This window comes from Oncorhynchus clarkii, unplaced genomic scaffold, assembly GCF_045791955.1.
Source record: "Oncorhynchus clarkii lewisi isolate Uvic-CL-2024 unplaced genomic scaffold, UVic_Ocla_1.0 unplaced_contig_11740_pilon_pilon, whole genome shotgun sequence".
NCBI classification, from domain to species: Eukaryota; Metazoa; Chordata; class Actinopteri; order Salmoniformes; family Salmonidae; genus Oncorhynchus; species Oncorhynchus clarkii.
Window position 1 is genome coordinate 17,501 of NW_027259448.1, and position 13,711 is coordinate 31,211.

The window sequence follows — 13,711 nt, forward strand, 5'->3', positions numbered from 1 at the left end:
CTCTCACCATGTCTGCCCTTCAAACTCAGAATAGAGCTGCAGGACATTTCAGCAAAGTTACACCAAGGGAAGAGGGTCAAAAGTTCACTTCAATACGAGATCATTTCAGATTCTTACAGATTATACAATCAGTCTCTGTGGGCTGGATGGAGGGAGAGGGTGTTGGGGTGCTGTGGGCTGTGAGCTGCTCTGCTCCATGACTTCAGCTGAATAAACAGTGTATGTTCCACTGGTTTCATCACAAATGGCACCCTTTACCCTATATGGTGCACTATGTTAGAACAGAGCGTGAATCAAAACTAGTGCACTATATAGGGAATAGGATGCCATTTGGGACACCCCCCCAGTCTAAGCCATGTAGGGGTGGACCCGGACTTAAGGGCTTTGGCCTGTGCCTAACCTTTGTATTAATGCTTTAAACACCCTCATTTTATTGAATGTGAAAATATTAACGAAGAGGGTGAGGTACTTGCCTGAGGGGCATAACGATTTGTTTAACTGGTACATATAGCTTAGGTGGATTTAAATGATTTCCACAAGTTTGACCCAGAGCCATATATACAGACTGGTTTGACCTAGTGCAAAACACCCTGAGAGCCCTTCCCTGTACACTCTGAAGGAGAACCATTTTTGGTTCCAGTTAGAACCCTTTTTGGTTCAACATAAAACTATTTTGGGTTCCATGTAGAACCCTCTGTGGAAACGGTTCTACCTGGAACCAAAAAGGTTCTACCTGGAACCAAAAAGGGTTCTTAAAACGGTTCTTCTATGGGGACAGCAGAAAACCCGTATAGGCTCTATAGAACACCTTTTTTACCAAGAGTGTACCTGGTAACTCTGTTTTTAGGGTGAAATACAGTACGTGACAATGTCTCACTGATATGTTAACAATATGTTTGAACTATGGATTGTGGTTTCATAAAACAACACTTTTACAGTTTGGTTTGTCATAGTTGTGCAAAACTTGACTATACCTGTTACAGTTTAGAAATACCTGAATATCTGAAAAAGCTCATTTTTCCCCTCATCAGAGTGAATTAACTTTCTCCCACAACTTTCAAGCCAAGGTCAATTTTCAGTAGTGGGGAAAATACATTCAACAACGCTCAAACTAGGCCCTTATTTCATCAGGTGATTGGTTTTCCTTCAGAGGCGTTAGTTTGTTGAGAATGAGGGACAGAGTTGTGTTTATTGTACTAACCATTTCTAGAACCTATAACTATTCAACGGGCTGAACCTCCATGGCAACCAGGGATCACATTGATTTACGTTCATGGTTGTCAATGCAGTCCCCATATGAACTATGGACAGGGACAGATTGTCTCAGTCCCCATATGGACTATGGACAGGGCCAGATTGTCTCAGTCCCCATATGGACTATGGACAGGGCCAAATAGTCTCAGTCCCCATATGGACTATGGACAGGGCCAAATAGTCTCAGTCCCCATATGGACTATGGACAGGGCCAAATTGTCTCAGTCCCCATATGGACTATGGACAGGGCCAAATTGTCTCAGTCCCCATATGGACAGGGACAGATTGTCTCAGTCCCCATATGGACTATGGACAGGGCCAAATTGTCTCAGTCCCCATATGGACAGGGACAGATTGTCTCAGTCCCCATATGGACTATGGACAGGGCCAAATTGTCTCAGTCCCCATATGGACTATGGGCAGGGACAGATTGTCTCAGTCCCCATATGGACTATGGACAGGGCCAGATTGTCTCAGTCCCCATATGGACTATGGACAGGGCCAAATAGTCTCAGTCCCCATATGGACTATGGACAGGGCCAAATAGTCTCAGTCCCCATATGGACTATGGACAGGGCCAAATTGTCTCAGTCCCCATATGGACTATGGACAGGGCCAAATTGTCTCAGTCCCCATATGGACAGGGACAGATTGTCTCAGTCCCCATATGGACTATGGACAGGGCCAAATTGTCTCAGTCCCCATATGGACAGGGACAGATTGTCTCAGTCCCCATATGGACTATGGACAGGGCCAAATTGTCTCAGTCCCCATATGGACTATGGGCAGGGCCAAATAGTCTCAGTCCCCATATGGACTATGGGCAGGGCCAAATAGTCTCAGTCCCCATATGGTCAGGGCCAGATTGTCTCAGTCCCCATATGGACAGGGACAGATTGTCTCAGTCCCCATATGGACTATGGACAGGGCCAAACTGTCTCAGTCACCATATGGACTATGGACAGGGCCAAACTGTCTCAGTCCCCATATGGACTATGGACAGGGCCAAACTGTCTCAGTCACCATATGGACAGGGCCATATTGCCTCAATGCTTTGCATTCCTAATTAAAATTGGTCACAGGGTTGATTTGCCTGTTGGCCTGTAATTTGTTTAATGTTGTTTAATAAAAGTCTAAACCTCCGTTCCATCTCGTCTGTCTCCTTAAACCTTTCATTATGGACTGTGTTAAAACTCAGGAGGATAGACTGGGCCGCCAGGAGAGACCATTCATTTTGGCTCGGGGAGCTAATGGACTTGGAGCCGTGAAAATGCGGAGTTTTATAAACAGTTGGCTCCCCAAATCAACAGATGCAGCGATATTTAACGGAGAGTTATTGAGCTTTAACCATGACTGGTTTCCTAATGGGCCTCTCACCCTCATTGTTTATACTGACTTTAAGCTATAGCAAATGTTTGAATGTAGGATATTATTTAACTAGCTGGCAAATGTAAACCTTTATGTAAGCAATGTGGTATTGGAAAATGTATAAATAAAATGTCAAAGTAATGCTTTGACATTTTATTTCATATCTGATTCATGTCCATCACTCTTGAAATATCCGTATTCACTCTGCACCTACCAAATCATGGCTATTGAGATGTTTGCTTAGGTTGCTTAGAGTGACAGCTCAGTGCCCCTGAAAGTCGCAGTCGCGCACACACACACACACACACACACACACACACACACATACATACATACATACATACATACATACATACATACATACATACATACATACATACATACATACATACATACATACATACATACATACATACATACATACACGCACATACTACCAGTCCCAGACAAATATTCCCTGTGAATTTGGAGTGGGACTTGGATTTGACACATTCATTTAACAAGTGCCTCATTTCAATATACAATTTGTGTAATGAAGTTTAAATATCAAGAAATACAGTCTGGGCCTGTTACTACAGCTGCACTGTTTCGGAAAACTATTATTTGTGGTTTATTAAATAGAAAATAAATAAATTCCCATACAAATGACAAACAAAGGCTCTATCCACACAGAGACTACAACTCTATCCACACAGAGACTACAACTCCATGTCCTAAACTAGCTCATTAGACAGCATTCAAACACAATATTTTACTACAAACATCAGACAAAATACTTTCATGCCAAATTGACTGGGAGGAGGGGTGTTCCAAAATAGGGGAGGGTTGTGTAGTTTTCGGAGGGCACAGGGGAGGGTTGTGTAGTTTTTGGGGGGCACAGGGGAGGGTTGTGTAGTTTTGGGTGGCACAGGGGAGGGTTGTGTAGTTTTTGGAGGGCACAGGGGAGGGTTGTGTAGTTTTTGGAGGGCACAGGGGAGGGTTGTGTAGTTTTTTGGGGGCACAGGGGAGGGTTGTGTAGTTTTGGGTGGCACAGGGGAGGGTTGTGTAGTTTTGGGGGGCACAGGGGAGGGTTGTGTAGTTTTTGGAGGGCACAGGGGAGGGTTGTGTAGTTTTTTGGGGGCACAGGGGAGGGTTGTGTAGTTTTGGGTGGCACAGGAGAGGGTTGTGTAGTTTTTGGGGGGCACAATTGGGGGGGTTGTAGAGTTTTTGGGGGGCACAGGGGAGGGTTGTGTAGTTTTACCAGGTTTACATTTGCTCTTCTGCTCGTATTTTCCCTATTAACAATGGCTTGACTTACTTTTGATATTACCCTAATAAAGTTTAGAAACAGTTGTGAAGGTTTGTTATGGTGTGGCTATTACTAAGCTTTAGCTACTGCAGGTCTACGATATGAAGGCAGTGCGCCCCGTCACTCAGATTGACTCCGACAGTTGAACTTGAGGAAGACTGTTTCAAACCTACCAGAGTTACAGTGCCTTCGAAAAATATTCAGACCCGTTTACTTTTTCCACATTTTGTTACGTTACAGCTTTATTCTAAAATGGATTACATTTTAAAACATCCTCAGTAATCTACACACAATATCCCATAATGACAAAGCAAAAAACAAACAACCCTTTGCTCTGAGACTCAAAATTGAGCTCAGGTGCATCCGGTTTACATTGACCCTCCTTGAGATGTTTCTACAACTTGATTGGAGTCCATCTGTGGTAAATTCAATTGATTGGACATGATTTAGAAAGGCACACACCTGTCAATATAAGGTCCCACAGTTGACAGTGCATGTCAGAGCAAAAAACCAAGCCATGAGGTCGAAGGAATTGTCCGTAGAACTCTGAGACAGGATTGTGTTGAGAAACAGATCTGGGGAAGGGTACCAAAACATTTCTGCAGCATTGAAGGTCCCCAACAACACAGTGGCCTCGATCATTCTTAAATGGAAGATGTTTGGAACGAACAAGGCTCTTCCTAGATCTGGCCGCCCGGCCAAACTGAGCAATCGGGGGAGAAAGGCCTTGGTCAGGGAGTTGATGGTTGATGTGCATCCCTATGGTGAAGCACATGGTGGTGGCATGCTGTGGGGATGTTTTTCAGTAGCAGGGACTGGGAGACTAGTCAGAATCAAGGCAAAGATGAATGGAGCAAAGTACAGAGCGATCCTTGATGATAACCTGCTCCAGAGAGCTCAGGATCTCAGACTGGGGTGAAGGTTCACCTTCCAACAGGACAATGACCCTAAGCACACAGCCAAGACAACGCAGGAGTGGCTAAGGGACAAGTCTCTGAATGTCCTTGAGTGGCCCAGCCAGAGCCCGGTCTTGAACCAGATCGAACATCTCTGGAGATACCTGAAAATAGCTGTGCAGCAATGCTCCCCATCCATCCTGACAAAGCTTGAGAGGATCTGCAGAGAACAATGGGAGAAACTCCCCAAATACAGCTGTGTGTCACGCCCTGACCTTAGAGAGCCATTTTATTTCTGGGTCAGGGTGTGATGTGGAGTGGGCATTCTATGTTTTGTTTTTCTATGATTTTGTATTTCTATGTTTTGGCCGGGTATGGTTCTCAATCAGGGACAGCTGTCTATCGTTGTCTCTGATTGGGAACCATACTTAGCCTTTTCCCCTCCTTTCAGTGTGGGAAGTGTATTCAGCGTGGCACATAGCCCTTAAGCTTCACGGTTGTTTTGTATTGTTTTTTGTCGGCGTCATTTCTAATAAAGGGTATATGTACGCTCACCACGCAGCGCTTTGGTCCTCTTCATTCCACGGCCGTGACACTGTGCCAAGCTTGTAGTCAGACCCAAGAAGACTCGATGCTTACTGTGTAAAGGGTCTGAATATTTATGTAAATGTGATATTTAAATATAAAATAAAATATTCCCCAAAAATATTTTTGCATTGTCATTATGGGGTATTGTGTGTAGATTGCTGAGGATTTTTTATTTATTCAATCCATTTTAGAATATTTTTTTACCTGAGAAATAAAATCCATCGATCAATCCAAACTGTGCAGCAGCCAAATGATGAATGGAAAGCGACATATGTTACAAAACAGCATAAAGTTTAATGACATTCGTAGATTGTGAAGCCAAGCCTTCGATACTGAGTAAGTCTACAAGGTAGGAGGGATGTATTTTCTGTTTGTAGAGATTGACATATCTACAGTGTGAATAGTCAATCTATTGTGGTGTTGAAAATGCAAACCATGATATTGAAGAGCCCGGAGATGGTATGCTTTGTTTATTGGTTGTGTGGTGCATTGGCACAGAAACCTGTTTTGTGTTAAGTTCATTGCATTTATTTTATATAATTATAAATATGGCATAAAAATGTTGAAAATCGAATTTCCCCCTAGCTGATTATTGTCTGCTGCCGGATCTGATTGTACTGTAATGAAATAGGCAGGGAGAGTGAGCTCGTCTGTGGTGGTCGGCGAACACTAAACCTTCTGGCCCGTATCCCTGCGTGGCATCAACTGTACCACGAAACCATGCTGAAGTAGCAAAGTGAATATCCACGGTTATAAACACAGGGTCGCTACAGTGATTGTTATTTGTGGTCGTAAACATTATTTTGAGTCAATTTTATGAGCGTGTTAAATTTATTTTACAGTACAAGGGGAGGGTCATGTGAAAATATTTATAACTTTGGGGAGAGGGGTGCATTTATTTCAATGACACCTTGAGTTGGACCAGTCCCCCCCAGTAAATTGTTGGGTTGGGTTTAGTTCATGCTGTTGAATTATTATGATAGACTTGTGCCACATTGAATAGAAGAAGTCATGGGATGTAATATCACATGCGTCCTGTTTGACTTTCAATAGCACTTATGGTTGAGGAAGAGAGAAAGTAATTACATTCACCATGCCTAAAACAATATGACTCGTCTTTATCTCGACTGAGCATCCCAAATGGCATCCTACCCCCTATATAGTGCACTACTTTTGACCAGATCCCTATGGGGGATAAAGGGAATAGGGTGCCATTGAGGACAGATCCCTAATAGTTGAGAAAGAGAGGAAGTAAGTTGTGTTTATTTACCATGAGTATGGCAAGATTTTATCTTGATAGATATGGCATTGCACCTTTAACAGAGGCAAACGTGATTCACTACACTCATAATGAAGCCCTAGATTGATCTGCCTCTCCAATTTCCAAAGGCTTCAAGAAAGAAGGTCAGTTTCATTATGAGTTCCACAGAATGTTGCTGGGCTATGCCTTGACTATTGGCCTACCTTGGATCCAAATTTCCTTGACCTTAAACCATGTTCTTTCCCCCTCTCTTCTCTTGGAGCGACCATGATGCCATGATCTTTTTAATTTGAAGAGTGGTGCTGATGTTGTCATCACTAAGAGCTTATTGAAAACATTTGTCAGGTTGTGCTGGTGTTTTTGCAGGTGACGGTAATGGTACACACATGCCTCGGCCTCTGGTTGGAGTGCACTGGAAGCAGGTAAATATAGGAGCCTTGTCCAACTGACTGGCTCCCCCTAGTGCAGTTTTCTAGGGTTTGTCCAAGTCCCAGTGGCTTGTTGTTAATGTTATTACCGTCAGCAGAGATGTCAAATAGCCAAGATGGTACAGCAGGCTGCTGAGGGGAGGACGGCTCATAACAATGGCTGGAACCAAAGGGAAACCAAGGATTTGATGTATTTGATACCATTCCACCTGTTCTGCTCCAGCCGTTACCACGAGCCCGTTCTTGTGACACCAACCTCCTGTGTAATCAAATCAATTAAAAAAATCTAATCAAATTTTTTTAGTCACATGCGCCAAATACAACAGGTGTATCGTATCATCTTACAGTGAAATGCTTACTTACGAGCCCCTAACCAACAGTGCAGTTTCAAAAAATACGGATAAGATAAGAGATAAAAGTAACAAGTAATTAAAGAGGAGCAGTAAAAAATAACAACATATACATATATATGTGGAGGCTATATACAGGGGGATACCAGTACAGAGTCAATGTGGAGGCTATATACAGGGGGATACCAGTACAGAGTCAATGTGGAGGCTATATACAGGGGGATACCAGTACAGAGTCAATGTGGAGGCTATATACAGGGGGATACCAGTACAGAGTCAATGTGGAGGCTATATACAGGGGATACCAGTACAGAGTCAATGTGGAGGCTATATACAGGGGGATACCGGTACAGAGTCAATGTGGAGGCTATATACAGGGGGATACCAGTACAGAGTCAATGTGGAGGCTATATACAGGGGGATACCGGTACAGAGTCAATGTGGAGGCTATATACAGGGGGATACCGGTGCAGAGTCAATGTGGAGGCTATATACAGGGGGACACCGGTACAGAGTCAATGTGGAGGCTATATACAGGGGGATACCGGTACAGAGTCAATGTGGAGGCTATATACAGGGGAATACCAGTACAGAGTCAATGTGGAGGCTATATACAGGGGGATACCGGTACAGAGTCAATGTGGAGGCTATATACAGGGGGATACCAGTACAGAGTCAATGTGGAGGCTATATACAGGGGGATACCGGTACAGAGTCAATGTGGAGGCTATATACAGGGGGATACCAGTACAGAGTCAATGTGGAGGCTATATACAGGGGGATACCAGTACAGAGTCAATGTGGAGGCTATATACAGGGGGATACCGGTACAGAGTCAATGTGGAGGCTATATACAGGGGAATACCGGTACAGAGTCAATGTGGAGGCTATATACAGGGGGATACCAGTACAGAGTCAATGTGGAGGCTATATACAGGGGGACACCGGTACAGAGTCAATGTGGAGGCTATATACAGGGGGATACCGGTACAGAGTCAATGTGGAGGCTATATACAGGGGGATACCAGTACAGAGTCAATGTGGAGGCTATATACAGGGGGATACCGGTACAGAGTCAATGTGGAGGCTATATACAGGGATACCAGTACAGAGTCAATGTGGAGGCTATATACAGGGGGATACCAGTACAGAGTCAATGTGGAGGCTATATACAGGGGGATACCAGTACAGAGTCAATGTGGAGGCTATATACAGGGGGATACCGGTACAGAGTCAATGTGGAGGCTATATACAGGGGGATACCGGTACAGAGTCAATGTGGAGGCTATATACAGGGGGATACCAGTACAGAGTCAATGTGGAGGCTATATACAGGGGAATACCGGTACAGAGTCAATGTGCTGGGGCACCAGTTAGTTGAGGTAGTATGTACATGTAGGTAGAGTTAATTAAAGTGACTATGCATAGATGACAACAGGGAGTGGCAGTGGTGTGGAGAGGGTAGGGGGGGGGGGGGAAATGTGAATAGTCTGGGTAGCCTTTTTGACTAGATTTTCAGGAGTCTTATGGCTTGGGGGTAGAAGTTGTTTAGAATCCTCTTGGACCTAGATTTGGCGCTCCGGTACAGCTTGCCGTATGGTATCAGAGAGAACAGTCTATGACTAAGGTGGCTGGAGTCTTTGACAATTTTTAGGGCCTTCCTCTGACACCGCCTGGTATAGAGGTCCTGGATGGCAGGAAGCTTGGCCACAGTGATGTACTGGGCCGTTCGCACTACCCTCTGTAGTGCCTTGCAGTCGGAGGCCGAGCAGTTGCCATACCAGGCGGTGATGCAACCAGTCAGGATGCTCCCAATGGTGCAGCTGTAGAACCTTTTGAGTATCTGAGGACCCATGCCAAATCTTTTCAGGCAAATTGGAGTGGGTCTAGGGTTTCTGGGATAATGGTGTTGATGTACTTCAAAGTACTTCAAAGTACTTCATGGCTACAGACGTGAGTGCTACAGGTCAGTAGTCATTTAGACAGGTTACCTTAGTGTTCTTGGGCACAGAGACTATGGTGGTCTGCTTAAAACATGTTGGTATTACAGACTCAGACAGGGAGAGGTTGAAAATGTCGGTGAATACACTTGCTGGTTGGTCAGCGCATGCTCGCAGTAATATGGCTAATATTGCTGTAATTGTTGGATAGAAAATAGAAATTGAATATAAAAACATAGATTTTGAGACGTATCCAGTACACATTGTCAAAGTATTTCAAGTCATGATGCATGACACAAAAACACATTACTTTCCTATGGCTATAACGTTGCAAAAGTTACAGAAAAGTGATATCTCACGTACCTCGTGATATCCAGTCAGTGATCTATCACATGGATCAAAATCATTCAACCTGCTGAACTGCTGTCAAAGTCACGCCCACACTGACTCGACGCACATGATTAGGGGTGTTAACCTGCGATGCGTTGCAGTGGCGTAGAGCTAATCTAGCTACTGGATGCTAACAAGTCTCTCTCTTTATATTGAGGAAAAATACGATATCACAGTGGAAGACAGTTAGTCAGCCAAGTATCGGACAATATACATCGCATCTTCACTGGATTACTGCGTGTGAGGAGATTCATCCTTGCAATTGTGTGTAACGTTAGCTAGCCTGCTTGCTAGTTAGTTAACATCCAGCTAGCCTGTCAGACGGGCTGTTTGAAAGGTGGGGAGCCTACTTTGCTGCATTTGACGACGCTCATCATTCCACATGGTCGCCGCTGGTATAAGGTTAACAGTATGGATGTTGTCAATATACTAGAATTGAATACGTGAAATGTCATCGACCCACATTGTCTATTGCTACAGGTGACCGCTAGCGAGCTCTGTTACAGAGCTTGCCCTTCTGTCTCAGTCCGAAACAGAGCTAGCTTGTTGTCACCTGTAGCAATAGACAAAATAGGTCGACGACACTTCATGTATCCAAATTCAATTATAGCATATTGACAACAACCATACTATTAACCACTTACCAGCGCAGAACATGTGGAATAGCTAACTTAGCCACAGTAATATCCCAACCAAGAAAAACAAGTCTTGGTCTGACAAGGAAGTGCTGCACTTCTCTCTGACTGTTTTCAGGTTCAGGCTCGTTATGATTTGACAGCTAGTTAACAGTTGATTTACTTTGTCATGCACTGCAACGGTGTGTTGCAACTCAGTTTGTATCCAGCATAGGACATGTCATGTGGCTGTTTGCACTAGTCTTAAAGTTGCCACATAAAGTGACGCCACTGAGCTAGTCATGATGTTACTGAACATCATCGCCAGTGAGAATATAATGGAGATTGCACCGTTTTTTAGCACATGAATAATAATCACATTGTGTTGGTGTTCTCTCCATTCGCCTCACTTTTACCATAGACTACATTCTTTGACATGTCAAACATGCATGTTTTCTCTCTTTGCAGTGTGGTGAAACCAGATGAACAAGTTTGAACCCTTTCTGACCACCAAATGAAATCCTAAATATCTCCAGTCCCAGCCTTCAGAAAGGCACAATGGAGGAGTCAGATGTGGAGCGTGAGTGACCTCTATTCATAGTTGTGTGCTTATGCCATTACCTCTTTTGATATTGGCTATCCCTTGCATGCTGTTTGGTTGTATGAATAGACCCCAGGTCTCTCATTTGTCTCACTCTTCCACATCTATTCTGTATTCTCTCACTCCTCCTCCATGTCTTCTCTCCCCGTCAGAGGTGACCCTGGCCCTGCTGGATTCAGCCAATGACAAGGACCCAGTGGTCAGAGAGCAGGTCAGGAAGTCCATACTGACCCTGGGGAAGCAGCAGCCTAACAAGGTCCTGTCCATGTGCCAGGACTACCTGGTCAAGCACCCCAAGGTCAGACACCACCACTACTACTGCCACTTACTGTTGATTAGAGAGACTGGAACACTATAATAGAACGTCCCCAGTCTCATTAGCAATTTATGCTGAACTTGATGTGGCCCATGTTTGTAGGCTATCTGTGTCTGTATTTGTGTTGAGGTAGTTGGTGCTCAATGCTGGCCTATGTAAACATTGCTCTATGTTAACAATATTAATATAATCTTTTTACTACCAAGACCCAAGACAATTGTAATACAAGCCTGATGTTTAAAACCTACTGTGGCAGTCATATGTTTCCATTGTACCTGAATAACAGCATAGATTTCTAGTTCTGTTTTTGAGGTGTCATTCCTCTGAATTTCAGCAATTTATCTGTCCTGTCAACATCCTTGATGTAACTTTCACTCTCAACATGGGAAGTGGAGGTGTGACAGTGAAAGGGTTCTTAGATATGAGAAGGCTACTGTACTGTGTGTGACCATAGTCCTCTGATGCAAGTGCAATTTCAGACAGCACCAATGCTGCTCTGTGCTGCAGATTTCCTTACAATGCTGGAGAGATAAGGTTTTAGAGTTGTATTAGTCTTTTGCATGGGATACACATGGTATACATCGTCCAATGAAATGCTTACTTGCAGGTTCCTTCTCGACAGTGCAACAACAATATGAAATAACAAAAGATTGCATTAGGATGTGATATGTTCTAACATGAAGCAATAACACACATCCTTCCAGAAGCTGGAGACCTTATCATCACTTCTCTGTTGACTGGGACTCTGCATGTGCTGCACCAATGATACGAATACAAAAGAGATGATGACATGTACTGTATGGGAGAGACTTTTCATACAGGCCACTGTGTTGACATTAATGCATGTAGACTTAAGGCCTGTGTTTTGAAGTGAATTACAATGTAAACTTATATTCCTGCAGCTTATCGTTGGGCACAGAGTTGTCATACTGCAGACCATTGAGCTGATTGTGAAGACCAAGATAGACGATATCAGTTACCTGAAAATCAAAAGCATCATTTCTTTGGCCTCCGATGAAATGACCCGATCAAAGGTTAGATTGTTTCTGATGATTGTTATCTGGTCTCATCTGAAATACAAAGTTGGTCTTTCAATTTCTATGCTTTTAGCCTGATATTACATGTACTCTAGTTATTCTTCTGAGAATGTACTTGATTTATCAGTGGTTATACTTTGTTCTAACATTGAGGCCATTGCATCAATCTGAACACATGGATAGTACCTGTTAGTTTTTGTATTTACATGAAAACAATGGCCCAGGGTTTGATTCAACAGCTCACTTTTCATGTTTTTACAGGATGTTGTACCTGATTGGCAACAGGCAGCCAGCAATATTCTGGTTGCTGTGGGAAACAAGTACATCAATGACATCATGGAGGAAATCCTCAGCAAGTTCCAGCCAGGGATCCTGCCTCATTTTTTTGTGGTCCAAACATTAGCAAGCCTCTCTGAATCCAACGGTAGGTAAACACCAGACACAACAGTGTCAAGCACACTGTATAGAGCTGTCTAAATACTGAGGCTGCTGACATGTATCTTTCTGTCCTGTCACCTAGCTTCTGAGAAGCAATTTTGTCTTTTTACAAAGACTATCCCCCTCAGTGTGTTCAAATTGCTTAGAGATCTCTTGGCATTGTAATAGAGGTAGAGTCTAACGTCTAATCTTACTTTTGTTGACAGTTTATGGTATGGTGCCGTTTCTCAATGCCATCTTGGGCACCATGCTCCCAATGCTGGGCATGGCCAAGCAGGACAACATGAAGTGGGTGTTCTCCTCTGGTAGGACTAGATGCACTATGTCCAACATACTGTAGCATTATATTTGATTATTATTATTGTACATGGTTAAACATGTATTACCAGACCCAGTTTATAGACCTTCCCTCCTTCTCCCAGCTCTGTCCCACTTCAGTGAGAGTATCCTGGAGTACCTAGCCAACCTGGACAAAGCTCCCGACCCGACGGTGAGAAAGGACACGTTCTCCAGCGAGATCTACGCAGCCTACGACATCCTCTACTGCAGCTGGCTCCAGAGCAGGGAATCCAAGGTACACCACATTACATTAAGAGGAGCAGGAAACCAATTTATTTCTCCTAATTACATTTGTCTCAACGGTCCCTCTGTTGTAGGGATGTCTTGATGAACGCAACCCCTTAGACTGTGTGCTGGTATTTATAGGGAAGGGAGGAGAGAGGTCCACAGTCACAGCCAGGACTGATATCAGATGAATAAAGACATTTAGGAGAGTTTCCTGGACATATTTGCCTGGTTAATTCTCAGCAAGGTTATGCAGAAATGTATTCTTGTGGTTTCTGAGTAGAGGACATAATCACAGTGCAGGTTGGTCTAGGCTTGTGGGCTAACAAATAGTCCCTTATCTGTAATCTGGTCATAAACTCTGTATTCCTCCATTTT

At 43.7% G+C, this 13,711-nt stretch overlaps 1 protein-coding gene across 1 annotated transcript; it reads left to right on the plus strand.

The window, feature by feature from the left end:
- Positions 1-9,854: 9,854 nt before the first annotated feature.
- LOC139400207 (maestro heat-like repeat-containing protein family member 1) lies at positions 9,855-13,343 on the plus strand (the record flags this gene model as incomplete). The annotated part of the gene is made up of 7 exons (XM_071145197.1): positions 9,855-10,027; positions 10,846-10,957; positions 11,131-11,276; positions 12,197-12,328; positions 12,593-12,755; positions 12,976-13,074; positions 13,192-13,343. Coding segments are annotated over exons 2-7 (714 nt in total), but the record flags the coding sequence as incomplete, so codon positions are not given.
- Positions 13,344-13,711: the final 368 nt, after the last annotated feature.